Below are 18,690 nucleotides of genomic sequence, written 5' to 3'. Positions count from 1 at the left end.
TCTTCGTTCTCTAATATTAAAAAGATGTTCTATTATAGGAGAAGAAACATGATTTGGTATAGATATTGAAGCAGCTCTAACTATTTCTATATCTTCACTTCTTGCTAATCTTTTTACTCCTTATGATGGTAAATTGAGTTGATGCATCATAAGCATTAATTCCCTCAATTGTTCTTGTATTTGTACCATTGCACTCTTCATTTTAGCAAGTTCTACAATGATAACACTTAAAAATGAGAAGATGTCTAATATCACTTAAGACAAATAGAAAAGAAGACTTGAGAACAAAGAAAATACTAAGAACAATATTATTTTAAAAGAGGGTAATCCGCAACTTCTAATACGCTTATGTCTTATCAAGAAAAAATGGGTAATCCACTCTTAATCAAGATTAGACAAAGCTCTGATATTATAAGTGCAGTCTTGTCAATCTGTTAAGAACAAAAACTTGATAAAAATAAATAAACAAGTGAGACTTTTTTCAAAGAAAGATGACAAAATAGAAGTAATTAATTATATATATTAAGAAAAAAATTGAATGGCTATTGCCAAAAGACAAGAAAACTAGAGACCCTTGAAACTAGACTAGAAGCAAGAAAGGAGTTGAAAAGAGTGAAGAAGGCTTCATTCTTGCCTCTATATATACTATCTATTTAGGAGCTTTATGGCGACATTCTATAGGACCTCCAAAAACGTGTTGACTCTGTACAACACGTATCTTAACTTGCAAGACAAGTTTTCTATGTGGAGACCATATAGTTAGTTTGTTCCACAAACTAACAACATGTGTGGTACGTGGTTAACTTGTTGACCAAGTTTCTAACCTATCAATGAAGTATAAACTCATATAAAGTTAAAGAAGCATCTATGAAGCTACTAGGAAGCTTTTTGAGAAGATATTATGAAATTAATCTACTTTTATTTACTTCTACTTATTCATATCACCTAGATAACAATTACAATAAATTTATGACCGTGACACAAGATAACTTTCTACTTTCAATTCTTGTTTGTAGCTTCTTTGTAGTTTTGACATTGAAGAGTTGGAGAACCAATAATTAGCAGATTGAACTCAAGAGTCTTTGTTTGCTGATGTGCGGGACGAGACATTACAATTGTCACAACCTTCAAGTCGACTCAATTGAGATGAAGATCCTCGAGAACGACATATTCTTCTTCAAATAGATGGTAAGGTATAATACATTTGGTATCACGACCTTGGAAGAGACTCCTGATGTTTGGTAATTTTATTAGAGGTATGAACAACTCGTCGTGGTATTTCAAATATTTTAATTAAAGGAAGTTATGAAGGCTTCAACAACAATCAAATAATTGGGTGGTTTTTTTGCTCTAGTATGGCACAATATCAATGATTGAGAGTCCCTATCAATTATCTTTGAAGAGAATAAAGATCAAAGTATGAGACAAATACAATTTGCCGCATCTTTGACTTCCTCGACATGTGATCACTACTCCTCATGAAACTTGTTCTTTGAAAGAGGGATAATGTCACAGACATATATTTATTATAATTGTTATTTAGGTGATATGAATAGATAGAAGTAGATAAAAATAGATTTATTTTACATTATCTTTTAGAAAAGCTTCATAGTAGCTTCATAGATGCTACTTTGACTTTATATGTATTTATACTTGATTGGTAGGTTAGAAACTTGGTCTACAAGTTAACCATGTGCCATACATGTTGGTTGCTTACCGAATAAGCTAATTATGTGGCACCTACATAGTAGACTTGCCTTGCAAGTTAAAATATGTGTTGTGTAAAGTCAACACGTTTTTGGAGGTCCTATAGAAGGTTGTCACGTAGCTCCTAGGTAGATAGTATATATAGAGGCAAGAATGAAGCCTTTTTCACTCTTATCAACTCCTTTTTTGCTTCTAGTTTAATTTCAAGGGTCTCTAGTTTTCTTATCTTTTGACAATAGCAATTCTAGTTTCTTTTTTAATATACATATTTAATTATTTCTATTTTGTCATCTTTCTTTGAAAAAAGTCTCACTTGTTTATTTATTTTTATCAAGTTCTTATTGTTGACAGACATTGGTAATGGTAGATGGTATAGAAAAGTAAGATAAGTGATTGATAAAGTGAGAACTAACTTTAAAATTAATGACTTAAGAAGGATTGTAAATGTAAGAGACTATAGCAACTAGATTTATTTTGTGGATGTTGTTATTGTTGTCATTTAGATCTTTGTCTTATAAGATATCAAAGATTTATTCCTTTACAATGTGACTTTGTTGTTTCAATTATAGCTTCAAGATGGGTACTTTAGACTTCCTGAAGTATTATAAATATAAGATAATAAAGTTTAAAGTGGATTTTTTTGATTTAACAATCAACTTCAATATAGCCACATATAACATCATATTTTCTTAGAGACAATGGCAATGATAATCATGACTACTTTGTTTTTGTTTTGTTTTGTTTTATTTTTTAGTGGTGATGGCTACAATTGAGATCATAGTAGTTATGACAACATGATTGAAGGTGACTTTGCTTGAAGTATATTTAGATTGATGGATTTCTTAGCATATGAATTAGTTGATAATTGAATAGACACACAAATGTCCCTTATATTATTAGCTTGTAGGATTAACTCAATAATAAAGAACCAAATGGTATAGTTTGTGACCCCTACTAACTTGTCTCTCTCTTAAAAATTAAACTTGGCAAGATCCATTGTTGAGCATCAAGTTCTAAGATTGTGAACTGATTACTCTAATACTATTAAAAAATAAAAATAAAAAGTGGCACTTGATTATTTGGACTAAATAGGTCAACAAATAAGTCATCAGCCTAGTGAATTTAAGAAGAGTGAAGAATTGATTTTAACTGAACTTTACCGAAATAATTCTAACAAATTTGTACTGTTAATTCTGTTTGTAATGTGGTGTGGAGTTTGATGTTTGTCTCAACCATAGGATCCAGTAGTAATGACAGATACAAAAGTTAATTTCCAACAAAAGTACCTCCCTTTCAACCGTTTCAGAGCATGAGCAATTTGAGCAAGAAGGGAACCTCTTTGGAAGTGGGTTCTTACATTTCATGTCAAGGGTCGGAATCCTTAAGCAAGGCCAGTGAACAGTAGCGAGAAATTGGCAGAACTGGTAACTGAAGACGATCAATGCATTAATTCTGGTACACAGCTCGATTGTAGAAGAGCTTAGAACGAGCAAAGAATTGACTATCTAGGTCGTAAGGTGGAGACCCGGTCAAGATGTGGCAGTTGCAGCAGTTATGCAGAAGGATTTCAAACGAACTTCAATCCTCTGAGCACCACAAACAATGAGACTTGTTTGGGTCTACTTCCAGAGAAGCTAAAGCACCGACCACGTGAAGGTTTAGAACGAGTTAATATTAAGATCTCCCAAAGCAGAATTTGTAAGTCGCTTTTAGGTTTGATGCTGGAGACATCACGAGCTTTGATTTATTCCTTGCAGACTTTAAAAAAAGTAGAAGTTTGGTTATAAAAGAAAGAGACAAAGAAGTCTTCACAGCCTTACATATGTTGCCTTATTTTGTCTCAAAATATCTATTATGCCAACTACACGGGTTTCCGCATGTGTTAATATATAAATATATATGTACATACATGAATAGTCGTATTCAGAAGCAGGAACACAATAGAATAAAAAGAAGAATGAGAAAGCCACAACACCCAAGAGGAAGAACCATGTTTGGGTTAGCGCCACATGCGCGAATTTACAGGGCGAGAGGGAGCCCCTTCCCTTGCCGCACTCCAGAGCGGACACCATAGCCTTGAAAGCTCTCCTCCCGAACCCACCCTCTCACCATGGACAGCGCCCACGTCGCCCTCCGTTTCCAAGATCACCACCAACATGAAGAAACAATCAACTCCATATTCTTTCTGATCATCATCCACCCAAGCCGGCACTCATCCTTCCATCCATCGAAATAATCACCCAGCCATGCCCATGTGGACCTCGCTCACTCCACCACGCCACCTGACTCACACTCCACAACATCTCTTCTGTCCCCGTCTCCCTCTCTGGCCGGGATCGGCCCCACTCAACCACGAGCCCGTTCGGCGAGAGAATGGCACCTGGTCCACAGTGAGTGAGTGAGTTAGTGAGCGAGGTAGGGCAGGGCAGGGGTTGGGCAGCGCAGACCGGAATGGGGAACTATCACGGGTTGACCTGACCCGCTCGCTGCTGCAACCACAACGAAGGGATGGGGAAGAGGGAAGGAGGAGGGAAGGAAAGTAGGAAGGAAGGAAGGAAGTGAGGAAGCAGTGTCGCAGCAGCTTCCTCACTTCCTTCCCTTGGTGCAAGTGAGTGAGTGAGTAAGTGAGTGCGTGCAGGGGAGCAGCATCGGCAGCCATGTTGGCAAAGCAAAGCAAAGCCTTGCACAAGCCCCCTGCCCTCCTCGCTGCTTTCAATTTCTCCCGGAGCTGCTATCACTCCTTCGGTCTTCCTTTCTTTCTTTCTCGTGGCTTCGCTGCTGTCTGCCAAGCGGCCTTGCTGTTTGTTGCCTGGAGGCCTTCCTCACTCTCCCCCCCTCCCCCCCCTTTTTATATGCTGCTACTGCGTCACTCCCGCTTGCATCTGCACTCTGTGGTTCGTAGTTTGGATACCTGCTGCCCGGCGCTTGCTTGGCGTCGCGTTTGGAGTTCCTCCGCCATGGCTTTGGAGGTGTTGGACACGCAGGTGGGCATCATCGGGTCTGGCCCTGCCGCGCACACGGCTGCTGTGTATTGCGCCCGCGCGGAGCTTCATCCCGTGATGCTTGAGGGATGGCTTGCTAATGGTATTGCGGCGGGCGGCCAGTTGACAACGACGACGGACGTGGAAAATTTTCCAGGGTTTCCCGATGGCATTCTGGGATCGGAATTGACGGATAAGTTTCGGGCACAGAGCATCCGGTTCGGCACGCGTGTGTTTTCGGAGACGGTGAATCGGGTGGACTTCTCGTCGCGTCCATTCAAGCTGTTCACGGACAACAAGGAAATTCGCGCTCAGTCTGTGATCGTCGCGACGGGCGCGGTTGCGAAGCGGTTGGATTTTCCAGGGTCCGGGGAGGAGTCCGGGTACTGGAACAGGGGCATATCGGCGTGTGCTGTGTGCGACGGGGCTGCCCCCATCTTCCGAAATAAGCCGCTGGCTGTGATAGGCGGTGGCGACTCGGCGATGGAGGAGGCCAACTTTTTGACGAAGTACGCGTCGAAGGTGTATCTGATTCACCGGAGGGACACATTCCGAGCGAGCAAGATCATGCAGGCCCGGGCTTTGGGGAACCCTAAAATCGAGGTGATATGGAACAGCTCGGTAGTGGAGGCGAAGGGGAACAAGAGGGGTTTGTTGGCGGAGCTGACGGTGAAGAACCTGGTAACAGGGGCGGAGTCGGGTTTGGAGGTGAGCGGGCTGTTCTTCGCAATCGGCCACGAGCCTGCGTCGAAGTTTTTGGGGGGGCAAGTGGAGACGGATGCAGACGGATACATCGTGACGAAGCCGGGGACGACTCAGACGAGTGTGATGGGAGTGTTCGCTGCCGGGGACGTGCAAGACAAGAAGTACCGGCAAGCAATCACAGCCGCAGGTACGGGGTGCATGGCAGCATTGGAGGCGGAGCACTATCTGCAAGAGCACGGGATGCAGGAAGGGAAGTCGGAGGACGAACCAGCCGATCTGACGTCGAATGGCACAGGAGAAGGGCCGTCGACAATCGTGAAGCCACCGATGGTAATGGCCAACGGGTTGAGTCGGGTGTAGGTCCAGGTGATGCATTTTCGGGTAGGATCGGGACAAGGAGGAGAGCAGTGAGTGCGGAGAAGGTTTCACATTGAAATCGAGGATGAGCACAGCAGGAGAGAACGTCCTGGTAGGCGTATTCCAGCGTCAAGGGACGGCATGCCCAATGGGACCTCCGGATGACTACAGATGTTACACTGTGAACGAGAGTTAAGTGGAATGCTGTAAGCAACTGTGCAGTTGGTGGTGTTCACCCGCACTCGAGAGTGTATTTGTGTGAATCACATGTTGCGTTGAGTCACGACAGGCACCTCTTCCGCTTTGGCAGCTTGTGAGGTGGGCGGGAGGAGATTCATAGAATGTTGCCTGTCATGGTCACTTGTACCTGGTGATATGTCTGGCTTGGTTGTCTTTTGTACCATTTGAGTGTTTTGGTGAATAGTGTCATTGGAACTGAAGATCTTTTAATTTGTGTAGATTAGTTAGTAAATTTTAGAATTTTTTCGAAGTCACTTTGCCCTATTGAGGGAAATAGTGTCGGAGCCTGGTAGTAGATGTCTCGCATTATCACTCCAGTGCTGTCGATTATACTAATTTCTTTTATTCTTTTTCGAAACACTGAAGTGGAGAAATTTTAGTGATACTCAAATTTGCACGTGACGCTTTGAGTCGTGACACGTTTGGCTTGTTATCCGGAGGTGTCATTGTCCATGTCCACAGTGAGTTGTGTGTTTTTTCTTTTATTTTAATTGTCTGGAAGAGGACTTTGAAGAGATGTAACTAGCTCTTACTTTAGACATTTCAAGTGCAATGTATTTGTTACTGTTTTGATGTATGTTTATTTTCGTTTCTGACATTATTCTCCGATTTCGCGATATTGTGGGTGTTGTGTTCGTAATTCTTGAGTTGATTTTACAATGCTTGCTATGACAACCCCCTGGTTTCAGTGCAGTGGATTTTGAACAACAATTTTTACACAAAATTAAATGCACAAGAATTTGTTCCGATACCTGAAGAATACGTTCTTTGAAGGTTTGTAGCAGAATATGTTTTCACTGAATATGTTTCGTATTTAATTGGGTGCTTTGCTTCTTGTTATTTTTTATTTGTTTTATCTGTTAAAATTAAAACATTATTCTTTTTGAAATAGCTGGCCATAAAATTCGACTAACTTATTTTAATGCATATGATATTACACAAAATGATTTCAAACAAATGTAAAAAGTTTGACATGGGCCATTAATGGAAAATATTAATTTATAGTTCTTTTTTACTATTTACAAGTTTCTCAGTAAGAGGCATGATTTGTGTCTTTTTTAAAAAAAGAGTCCCTCTTAAACTTAGGAATGATAACAAGTTAAGAAAAACATATTACATTAACTGAATATTATTAATAAATTTCAAAGTTAAATATATTACATTGTCATGAATAGTTGTAAAATAAACAATAATTTTCAGATTTTACATATCTTCAATTATATTAGATTTCAATCATGAGATAGTTTTTTTTGTTTATAAATAGAGATATTTAATGCTTAGAAAAAAAAATATTATACTAGTTTATAATAAATATATTAATTACATAGTTTTCTTCAAGAGTGGATGTGTATGTATATAAATGTAATGTTTATTTGATAAAAAAGACCACTACATGATATATGCAATAAATGAATGTATCTAAGAAAAATGGAGGCCTTTAATTGGTTGGTTGTTATGTGGAGCCTAACACCTATGACAAATGCAGGGGTGTCAAGGGAGCCGTAATATTTCTTTGAGCCCTTAGTTACAATGGTATAGCTACAATCTACTGCATCAGTTTGGACGTCTTTGAGGAGCTTGTTCAATGAGTTGTACAGTATCTCCAAGTTTGGTGGGAGAAGGCTCATTATGAAAAAGAGAGAGAGAGCAAGAGTGAGCAAGAAATGAAGAACATAGAAGAGAGGAAAGAAAGAAGTTGAGGCAAAGAAGTAAGAAAGATGGAGAGAGGACATACAATTTGATTCTAAGGTTCTAAGAAAGATCATCAAGATTATAAAATCACATGGTCCATATAAACTTCAAATTAAAAAAAGAAAAATTTCACAATATGGCCCTATTTTTTATATTATTTGATAATATGACCCTGTTTCACAAAAATTCATAAGATGTCCCTGTTTTCAAGTTCATTATTGACAACATTTTTCACACGTGAAAACTTTTCGATCAATTGATTTCTATTTTCAAATATACATATATATATATATATATATATATATATACTAGTATAAAAACCCATTTATGTTCTTATCTGCTCCATCTGCTATCCCACTGTCATTGTCATTGGTGTGATTCCCTGCACGTCCTCATATTGTGTCTTTGTCCTCTACATGTTTTGCAAGTCGAGCTTCCAGCTGTTTGGGCTCCGCTTTCTTGACCCCTTATCTTTGGTCTTCCGCGCAGTCGTTAGATAATTGGTGGTGCAATACTTCTGTACAAGAGTCAATACTTCTGTACAAGCTTCAATCAATCCCTTTTCTCTATCTTTGATAAGGGCTGTTTCTCGTGAATTCACGTCAGGAATTGCTTCCTTCAAGTTCTGAAGAAACCAACATCAGGTGTCCTTGCATTCATTTGGTGCCAATTTCTAAGCATAAATTACTAACTTGTCCTCCGAATCCATCCCAACCGCCAAAAAAAGTTACTGAATGAACCGATTTGGGGTGAAAGTGGCATCAATCGCAACAAATTTTTGTAGGTACTTGGAAGCATGTCGTGCAGCTCCTGGATAGACAAAGAGCCTTTCAAAGCTCTGAATCATGCCCTCCTCGTACAAAGTCTCAATCCTTTTGAAGTAAGCAATAGTTTTGGGATCGACCTCCATCAATCTCTCAGCATAACTTTGAGCGATTCAAAATAATTCCTTTTAAGCATCTGCAGATTCTTGTAGCATTGTTTCTTTCGCGTTCTATGCAGTGCCATAAGTGAATTCGATGTTGTAGGTCCTCTTGAAAAAGGATTGTATGGCTTTTGGTTTTAACGTTTGATCAATTTCCAGCGGCCCCTCTCGAAGTTGTTCAACTACCCATTTGGAATCGCTTTGGGAATCCTTTGGTTTTGCCATTGTCCCTTGGCAAGCATGATCCAAGATCAACATCACCTTTATCTCCGTTTTCGTGCTGAAGATTGCACGAACATAATACGGGCACTTCCCATTCCCATGGCACGTTAGGATCATCTTTTCGGTGTTGTGGGACTTCATGTTGAAGTTGTAGTTGTTTGCAACAGCGTGGTCTTGAGCAGCATGTTTAACATCGTCAAAGGAGGCATACACAACTTCCGCAAAAAGGGCTATTGGTGGATGAACATCGTATGTTCAAATGGGAGGCATGATGTGTGCGATTTTGATCTTTCAAGTTCCTGCAGCCAGAGTTCCATTAGTTCAAGTTCTTGACACTATGTGAGTAGAGGCAATTCAATGCAATGTGCTAGTTACCTATTCCACGTGAAATGTAAGAAGAGATGCTTCTAATAGGCAGTACGTTTCGAGTATGTTCAAAATCACAACGCTCAAAGGTGAGTCGGTGAATTGTCGGTGAGTCGCTATGATTGGTGACAGTTCTCTGTGTGGATTGTCCAACTGTTCAGATTCAAAAGAAGGTCATCTTACGAATTTTTGTCCTATAGGGTCATATAATCAAATTACGTCGAAAACAGGGCCATATTGTGGAATTTCTCTTGAAAAGAATAATAATCCTAAAGGCTCTCTTCCCAAAATCTGCGAGGTATGTTATCCTTGGACCCCGCCCACTCATGAGCTAGAGGAATTGCCATGCGGAGGGATGCCACCTTCTTGACATTACCCCTCCCTTCCTAATCGTCACGAAATCAAACTCCACACCACAACAACCAACCAATGAGGCATATATTTTTCTTGTATGTGTGTATAGCAATTTGAAGTGTACGTGTAGCAACTTGGAGTGTGCTTGTAGCCTAACTTGGTGTATGTGGAGAAAAAGATCAAAATTGACATTGATTTTCTTGATATCTCCATTTTAACTATGTTAACTTTTCAGGATTGCACTTCTTGTGTTTGGCATAGTCAATATAGTTTCTGTTGTACCTTTTTCTTTATTTGTACATCAATGGTTTTATACATATTCATATTTTATCTCATTTTTTAGCATATGTTAATGTACAGATATATTTTAAATATATGTTTGATGCTATTTTCATTTCACACATATTTTTATGTTGGTAGCATTGGTACTAGTGGAACTCTAATAATACAATTTTACTCATGAATAATTAAATTATAAATTTATAATAAATAATGACGGCACATCATGTACACGAAGTGACTGTCAATCAATAAGTTGAACGTAGTTTTGCAAGGTCAAAAATACCACATACTGGGTTAAAAGTACTTTTAAATTAATCAATTACAGTAAAACACATGTCAGGAGCAGAAGATAACCAATCAAAAAGAGCCAACAAAATTTGAGACTCACCTCATGAAGTATGAAATTGCACGGACACACGTGAAAGTTCAGCTACTTGCGCCAAAATGCAAAATGTGTTCGTAAACATCTTTGGCAATCCATATTCTTTACGTTAAAATTTGCAGTACAGAAGTGATGGCTCTTCGATTATTTGGTGAGTTCCAAGCAGTAAGTGGCAGAACCTTCCACGATGCTGGATTACCCACTCTACACTCTTACGAAAGATATATCCTAGTGTATTATAATCTACAATGGAATGAATAGCATACAGTTCCGTGATCAAGAATCGTTGATGACCTATCCAAAGTCGTCAAACGTTCAACAGAAGCAGATTCAAACAGTGCAAAAATTTGAGAAACGAGGATCTACTCTAGCTCCCATTCTTACATGTCAAACTTCGACCATCCATAAATATATCATAAGTTCTACAAATGCGGATTGCAATTAAATCAAACTCCAGCCCCTTTTTCTATCACTTCAACTCAAGGTTGCCGAGGGCGATTAAATTCGTGACTGTTGGTTCGACTAAGCAAAGGCGGACTCTGCTGACTAGACCCTGCCCTGTGGTGAAAATGTGGAGATAAATGCTCACCAAAAGTGCCGTTCCCGCGGTGTTGCGTTTCATCTTCAGATACTGTCATTCTACCGATTGCGAATATGTTACTCTCTAGTATATTATTATCTACATTAGAATTGTGGTTTAAACGTCTCCTTGGGCTACCTTCTGGTGTACGTTGCTGAGGAGGCGTATTTCGATGATAGTCTTTTCGAGGTTCAGGGTATCCCCCACCTCCATTCATCAAGGAGGTACCTGCATAACGCCCACTTTGTGTTCTTGAGGTATTTCCCCCATATCCCTCGTTAGGATACGTAGACAGTGCGCCATACACCTGATTAGGGAGTAGAGGTGAGGTGCCATAGCCTCCACCTGGCGGGGTCGACGATCCAGAGCTTATCATAGGGGTTGACATCCCGCTATGGCCCTGATGCCCTATTCGTGTTCCTGAAACCTTTGTGTTGACGGCTGGAAGTGCGGCTGAACCATGTCCTCGCGGTGAAAGTTCACTACACAAATGGAAGAAATGAAGGACTAAGCGAGGAGACGAGTCTTATCAACTTTCATTCGCATCGTTTATTCGACACAATCATAATCGCAATAAGTGTGAATTCCAAACTCTGTACAGTAGTAGGTTCTGGAAGGGCAGATGAGTAGGAATCGAAAGTAACCTGGTTGAAACTCTTTTTCTGGGTTGGGGAGAATAGCTCGCATCAGTCTCGTGCATGGGAGAAGCATTTCCTCGTCCCATATTCGATGTCGCATTCTGAAATCACTCCCATCACGTAGAAACATTGGACGAAGTTAGACAAAATAAGCAGAGAACTCAAAAAGCGAAGTGGAAGTCAAAAATGCAGAGCTATTCAAAAAAAAAAAACCTAGCCTTTGTATAAATATACTAGAAGACCTTAACGACAGAAAGAACTATTGCCTTCCATATTACTAATTATGACGGATGGTTAAACTCAATTCTACGAAGATACTGAAAAACGGGTCGCAAACTGTGTAAGTATTTCCGGACGACTACAATTCAAACAAGGTTAGGAGTTTAAAAACGACAACTATCTTGCACAAAATCAGTTAATTGATAAATATAAGGGTGAAATGAGAAGAGAGGACACCAAGCACAGAAATCAGATCCGACAAGTGATGCAAGAACGCCTAGGTTAGACGACAGTCAAGAAAAAGTTCTAACAGCTGATTGAGTTGCTAACCGCAGCCCTATTCGTAGTAACGGTATTCGGAACAAAATCAGCTCCAGCAAGGGTATCATCTGGTCTGCAGACGCGTGGGGCATCCTGAACAAAAGGATGTTCTAGCAGTTGGGCAGCTGTTGGCCGATGGGCAGGATCTCGTTGCAAACATAGCCTTACAAAGTCCCTCCCCTCTCTGGACAATGAATCTGGAATAGCAGGTAATTCTTTGCTGTTCCCAATTTTGAACATTGCTGCAACCTGATTCACATTCTGAGAACTTAGTGCTTGATTCAGCCACAATGTAATTACAATTACCTACGAAACGAAGGCTCTAATAATTTCCAAGCAAGTTCTTAGATTCAAATTGGGAAGAAAGACTAGGTGCAGCGTAACAGTAAATTCAGAGGATTGCGAAAGAAAGAGAATTGAGATCTGTGCCGCTCACCCCTTCATATTGGTGCCATGGAGGTTTAGTAGTCACCATCTCAAGTACAGTGCAACCAAGACTCCAAATATCCACAGCTAAATCGTAACCTCCCGTGTGCTTGAGCACCTATCAGAAGGAAACCATGCACAAAGGCTCATATTTAGAGAGATAGGTCCTACTACTTGTATTAAATATAAGCCAAATATAACCACTTTAAAACTATATAGATGCTAATTGAGCAAAAGAGCTACTAGGATTGCATTTTACACATACCTCAGGAGCCATCCAATACGGGCTTCCCTTAAAGGACTTGAGAAAAGATTGAGCAGAAATCTGCAGAGCAGTATGTCAGGAAGTATAAGATCCCTACTCTTGCAATACCATGAATTGCTAACAACCAAGGAGCGCAAAGAAGTATTTTAACCGTCTTGAGCTCAATCTCAACGCACTCTCTGTAAAATAAATACTAAACTAAAATTTGACAAGGCAGTGATCACGATGGTTCTTTTACAAAATGCAGTACAAGAATCAGTACATTTGAAACAATGGAGTAGACATACATGCTTCGCCATGCCAAAGTCGGCAAGTTTCACCATCCCATTGGTGTCTACAAGAATGTTGGCGCCCTTAATATCCCTGAAAGAGCACTCAAACACATCTTTCAGAATCAACCTTGATAGCTGTAACTTGTGGTTAACCAACAGAGTGCTTATTAATTCGCAAAATATGTGCAATAGAAACCACAAGATTTACAGAAAATAAAATTGAATACAATAAGTACCTATGAACTGTATTTTGGTTGTGCAAATAAGCTAGACCAGAGAGGATCTGACGAGTGTAATTGCGTACAACCGGTTCTTTAAAAGCGCCATACTCTTGGAGTAGTTTATGGATTGATCCACCTGAGACAAACTCTAAATATATATACAACCTGTCCTCCAACTACACAAACCCAAGCAACATCGTCAAATGTGGACGATTCAATTTCCACAGCCGCAAAACACTCATCACAATACTACTCCAGTCACACTATGAATCAAAAGCTATCAAAGATTTCGTGGTACCGTTTCTGTGCCAATATACTGTACAATGTTCTCGTGCCTCAACTTACTCAACAAACTTATTTCCTGGTTCACAACAAACAGAATCAGCTCATCAAAACTCGCGACACTTTCAACAAGCATTGTTAAGGCATGCCCATCTCATGAATATGGTGAACACATTAAAAAAACGTGTTAATAGAAACAGTACCCAAAGGCAAGATCAGAAATATAAAAACATCATTTGTTCCTTACCAATCCCTGATGCTCAATACTAATGCAGAGTGTCCACAAAGAGAATGGACATAAGAAATGGAGATATGGAGAGAACTGAGACGCAACACTATACACCACACTGAAGCAGAATGACAAAAAGCTCAAGAGATTAATACCTCAATCTTTGATCTGGTTACAATCAGCCACAAAAACTTATTAGACATTCAAGGAATGACCCAACACACCTGGCCTAACTGCTTGACACTTTCCTTCGACTTTTGATCATCAGAAACCAAGAGAACCTCTTTCATAGCACAAAAGCCCCCATTATCACTGCAGAAATGCACAAAAGTTAACTGGTATTAAATCCTTGGAACTGATAGGCATAACAACCTCACCTCGAACATAAAGAAAGCTCCAGAATCTTACGGTAGTAAGATATGGTTTTTAGAGAAGAACAGCTTACTTGTTGAAACCCACATAAACATTTCCAAAGGTTCCACTCCCTAGAAGCCTCCCCTTCTGCCATTTGGTTGGAACTCCAGGTACAGATGAATCTGCACTCCTAGAGGGTTCGTTAGTCCTGGATGGATGACGAGAGTGCATGGTCGGTGTGCTAGGCCCTGAGGTAACAGGCGGAGAAGTGTAAGGGCTGTTATTGCCCGTGGGCCAGGGAGGCAACGGCAATGGCTGTGGTGCGTACGGGCACCGACCCTGGACTTCTTCGTGCCAAGTTGTAGGCGAATCAGGCCCGCCGCCAGCCCGAATTCCAGCCCGTGGATGCAAAGGAGAAACAGTTGCACTAGGAGTACGGCTAGGACCAGGACTTCTCAATCGTGGACTAGGACTAGGAGACCTCTCTTCAAATTGAGAAGGCGGCCACGGGGGGACTGCATCTCCTTGCCAAGAATTGTACGTAGAAGTGTTCCCAGAGCGAGGACTAGCCGACCCGGATACTAAAGGCTCCACGCTACGTTGCTGTGGCAAGAAACTGCGGGGGCTGGGAGCAGGGCTTGACATTGAGCTGTCAGGTTGAGGGATCTTCAGAGCAGCAGGGGGGTACAATCCTTCTCCCTGCCATATTGGAGACCAGGCCCGTGACGTGGGAGAGGTAACAGGTTGGTGACTGCCAGGGAGGGGACTCGTAGAGCGGGGTGTCTCAATCCGAGCTGGTTCGTTCCTAACCAATCTCCCCCGCGGCGTTGCTGAGCCTTGACTCATTCTGACAAGAGATGATTAACAAGACGGGTAATATGAGCAGAATCGTCAAGATCTACAGTAAGAATTCAATGAGTACATTACTACAAGCTCCCTACCAACAAGCCTGATTTCTTGAAGAAGGGCAACGAGTTCTCCCCGCAAATTATAGTAGGGTTTTGAAAGTGGAAATCAACTCCCTGCATGTTGCTCCAGAAAAGTAAAGTGAAAAGCACGATAGGAAGCTGCACTTACTGAAACACAGGCCGCAGCTGATCGAGGGGTTCACTCTCCTGCTGCATTGGTCGAAGATTTGAGTTAGTCGGCATTGGTCGACCATGTCGAACATCCGCAACTTCAACACTCCCAAGCGAGCTTACACTTGAAGACCCTGATATATAGTCCGCTTCAGCGGGGGACTCCATTGGCCGGACGACCTGGGTTGGTGAAGGCAAGGGCAAAGACGGCGCATGATGCAACGAAGTTGTTTGAGCACTGGGCAACTGATTCCCTGAGTACGTCCGCTCTACGGGTTTCATGGGAGGTGCACATGGTAACGGTAGCGGCTGCCCATGAGAATGCCTTCCTCTGCTGTTGCTAGGGGATGAAGGTGACGGTGATCGAGAGCATTTACCAGAGCCAGAACCTGCCTCCGAAACCAAATCTAAACTGTGGCGGGAGTTGTTCTTGCTACTTCCATCTTCATCCCCCGCACGTGACCGTCTATGCCTCCGCCCATCAAATAATCCACCTCCAGTCGTAGGTTTCTTCTTATCCTTGGACCTGGAAAACCAGGGCATCTTTAAGGCCGCAATGGTTACTGGTTGGATGTGGCTCCGCTGAGAGGAAGATTTTCAAACCTTTACCTCCACCACATACTGTAATTAAGAGACAGTCATCGAAGAGCTCACATGTTATCTTCTAATCATCTTTTTTAAAAAAATGAATGAGGATTAGAGCAGAGCCAAAACGAAGATGGATTACGACGTCTTTGTCCAAATAAGGAACCCACATTTCGAAACTGCCATGCACCAGAGAATCGTGCAGTTCAAAAGGAAGTTCATAATTTATACAATAAATCATATGTCCCGTCTACTCAGGCCATTTTCTTCAACAGAAGTGCGCTCCAACAGCCCCGCCTTACTTTTTCTAAGTCCGCAATCCAGCTTTTACATCAGCTGAAGCAGCCCTTCTCAAATGCTTCAGATAAATAGATCTTGTAGTGTTCCACAGAAACCAGCCAGGTACGCATACGCGTGGATCAGTCCCCAATCCATATACTAAAAGCAAGCTCAGGATTGCTGCGTTGAGCTTCCCCAGAAAAACAACTCTTCCGGTGCAAGTAGGTCGGTGCATGGCCTCGAAAAAAAGCATGCCATTGTTAACAGCCACTCCACGATTTACTAGATAGCTCTCGCATGCTTGAATCGGCTAGTCAATTGAAGATACATCCCTTCACAGCCGCTAACCCGGTTTCTACGTTCCTGGATTCTTAAACTTCACCCGCTAGTTTCAAATCTATTTTTCTTCAAAGACGGCAATCGATAGCTGCTTGCTTCCTAATTATTCAGCTCTGCTGGAATCAACTTGAAAGACAGTTGTTCATCCACCTACACAGCAATACAAAACAGTCAATCTAAGTGAAAGAAACACATGCAGTAACTAAGCTCCACTTCCACAGGCGTCTCAATTTATCTGTTATAGCAAACAATCATGTTCAAAGCATTACGATCTTCCGTATTCATAGCTTTGGCAATGCAGTCCTGAAAGCCTGTGTATCAGGCATAAAGTCATTTCAATTCCCTACTAATTGACGTCAAAAGCCTCTGAAATCTTTTAGAACTCTTCAGCCACCTAGGGATCATCTAGCATACGACATTCATATCAATGAATTTTAAGGGCTAATCTCAGAAATGACAGACATGCTGTCATTCCAATGCTCTAAGGGTCGTTTCTAACATCTTCCTCGAAATTTAACTGATGATCTATGTGCAACTGACGTTAGTGGCTGACAACCAAAACCAACTGCTCAATAGATGTTAGAGAGAAAATCCCCAAGGCACATAGCTCTCTCGAATGTGCTTTCAAATCTAAAGCCTGAAACTAGAATGAACTAGGGAGGGAGTCCTAATGCAGATATTGAGCATCTAAATATGTTGCGCCCCAACAAAGCAAGTAAGTGGCGTGTCCGTGAAGAGGTTAATCACGATATGAAGGATAAACCTAAACGCACTAATTTCAAGAAACTAAACATCACTGGGTATCAAAGAACTACAAAGCAATATCTCTGACATTAATTCAACAAACATGCTAGATTGTGAAGAGAAGAAATTATGCAGCAGATTGCAATGCCGATATCAAACGCTCAAGTGTAAGTGGTCCCATAGAGGATTATTGAGCAGTGGTATCGAAGGAAGAAAGGTTGATAAGCGGAGACGAAGCATTCCCAACTCGAAGTGATTGCTAGCTCGAGTGAACTTTCTAGATTACAATCCTACTGGGAGAATCAGGGCACAGCTCAGGGATATGCAACTGGACAGCAATCAAGTGCGAAACCACTGCGAAGCGATGAACCTAGGCTAAACCGGCATTCACGATGAACGTCCCGTGAGACCAACCAACGCCAACGAAGTGCATCTAGGTATAAGACTTCTACCCTATCTCCCGCAGTTCGAACTGGTTGAAGAGAAGCACCCACACAAGCCACAAACGTTCGGAGAAAGTACTGAATCTAGGGCAACCCACTTGAAATCTCCTCATACCCATGAAAAGGAATACTCTCAATCGTACAAACTCCTACAAACCCTTAAGTTAGAGACTCTTCACTCGAGCCATGTCGCATCACATATCCCCCAATTTCAGGGGAAGGGAGTGTCCAACTCTTGACGAAATGATGCATCTAGGGTAAGCCCAGCCGACGGCCATGGCCACTGAAAATCAATGGCATCGTCAACCGATGCGTGACGACTCACAACTCTTACCGCGAGGTGTAGGCAGCAGCAGCAGGAGCATTTGTCCATGAGATATGTATATTTGATGATGACGACAACGACGACAACAAAGAATCCATACCAGGGATGACTGCTACCATAGCTGCTGCTACTTCTGCTTCGTCTTGGACGACAACTACTACCCTTCTCATCTCGCTCAGCCCCTTGCTGTGCTTTGCTTTCGTTTGCGTTCCCTGTCGTAAGCCACGCTGCAAAAGCACATAGCGGAGAGCCGGTGGGCGGGCGAGCGGCTTTAGAGGGAAGTGGGGGTGGGAGGGCGGAGGGCGGAGGCAGGGAGGCCGAGGGAGGGAAGGAGGGAGTGAGGTAGTGAGGGGAGGGGAAGGGAAGGAACTGTGGCTCCAATACCTCATGTGCATTGCTCCATTTGTTTCTTTCTTTCTTGCTTTCTTTCTTTCTCCTTTCTGTCTTGCTCTTTCTCTTTCTCGTCCCTTCTTTCTCCCCTCCTTTCCTTCTCTCCTCGTTGCTTTACCGCTGTACAATTGCACCCTCACCGGTCGCAGACGCAGACGCTGACGCCACCACGTTAGGTGATGTGGCGGCCGCTGTCAGGGGCTCTGCCAGCGAGGTTCCGCCACGTCACCAATCGAGCTTCATCATCATCCGTTTATTGGAGGGCTCCATTTCGTTCATCCGTGTCCCTTTTCACCCGCTTCACATTGGGTGTTGTATCGGCGTCGAATCTATTCATCCATTCGTCATCTATCATCCGTTTGTATCCCTGGTCTTTTTCGCACCTTATCTAGTGACTATTTTTGCATTACTGTGGTACCCAACCAACGGAGTGATTTGTATGATTTATTCTTTCCTTTCCTTTTTTTGACAAATATATTGTCATCG

General features: G+C 41.9%; 2 protein-coding genes across 4 annotated transcripts; one reads left to right on the top strand and one right to left on the bottom strand.

Moving 5' to 3' along the window:
- The first annotated feature begins 4,292 nt into the window (after positions 1-4,292).
- Positions 4,293-6,375, top strand: LOC112285913 (thioredoxin reductase NTRB). Its single transcript, XM_024527292.2, has one exon. It carries the CDS (start codon positions 4,365-4,367, stop codon positions 5,751-5,753), a length of 1,389 nt encoding a protein of 462 aa, XP_024383060.1. The 5' UTR covers positions 4,293-4,364; the 3' UTR covers positions 5,754-6,375.
- A 3,881-nt stretch (positions 6,376-10,256) lies between these two features.
- LOC112285752 (mitogen-activated protein kinase kinase kinase YODA) lies at positions 10,257-18,154 on the bottom strand. Of its 3 annotated transcripts, none has more exons than XM_024526837.3 (12): positions 17,824-18,154; positions 15,098-16,452; positions 14,112-14,867; positions 13,891-13,978; positions 13,454-13,516; positions 13,171-13,331; positions 12,950-13,025; positions 12,663-12,722; positions 12,408-12,515; positions 11,981-12,220; positions 11,438-11,532; positions 10,257-11,275 (listed from the first exon to the last, which is right to left on the bottom strand). In XM_024526837.3, the coding sequence occupies exons 2-12, from the start codon at positions 15,640-15,642 to the stop codon at positions 10,693-10,695; spliced, it is 2,775 nt and encodes a 924-aa protein (XP_024382605.1). In that variant the 5' UTR covers positions 15,643-16,452; positions 17,824-18,154; the 3' UTR covers positions 10,257-10,692. The 3 variants fall into 3 exon arrangements, 2 of the variants coding, with proteins under 2 accessions (XP_024382605.1, XP_090108545.1); XM_090252419.1 differs by having other exon boundaries at positions 17,915-18,058; XR_012217998.2 differs by having other exon boundaries at positions 10,591-11,275; positions 11,962-12,220; positions 17,824-18,130.
- Positions 18,155-18,690: the final 536 nt, after the last annotated feature.

The sequence above is a fragment of the Physcomitrium patens genome, chromosome 8 (assembly GCF_059467195.1).
Source record: "Physcomitrium patens ecotype Gransden chromosome 8, ASM5946719v1, whole genome shotgun sequence".
NCBI lineage: Eukaryota > Viridiplantae > Streptophyta > Bryopsida > Funariales > Funariaceae > Physcomitrium > Physcomitrium patens.
Note: the sequence above shows the minus strand (reverse complement) of the source record. Positions and strands in the feature narration are given on the sequence as shown.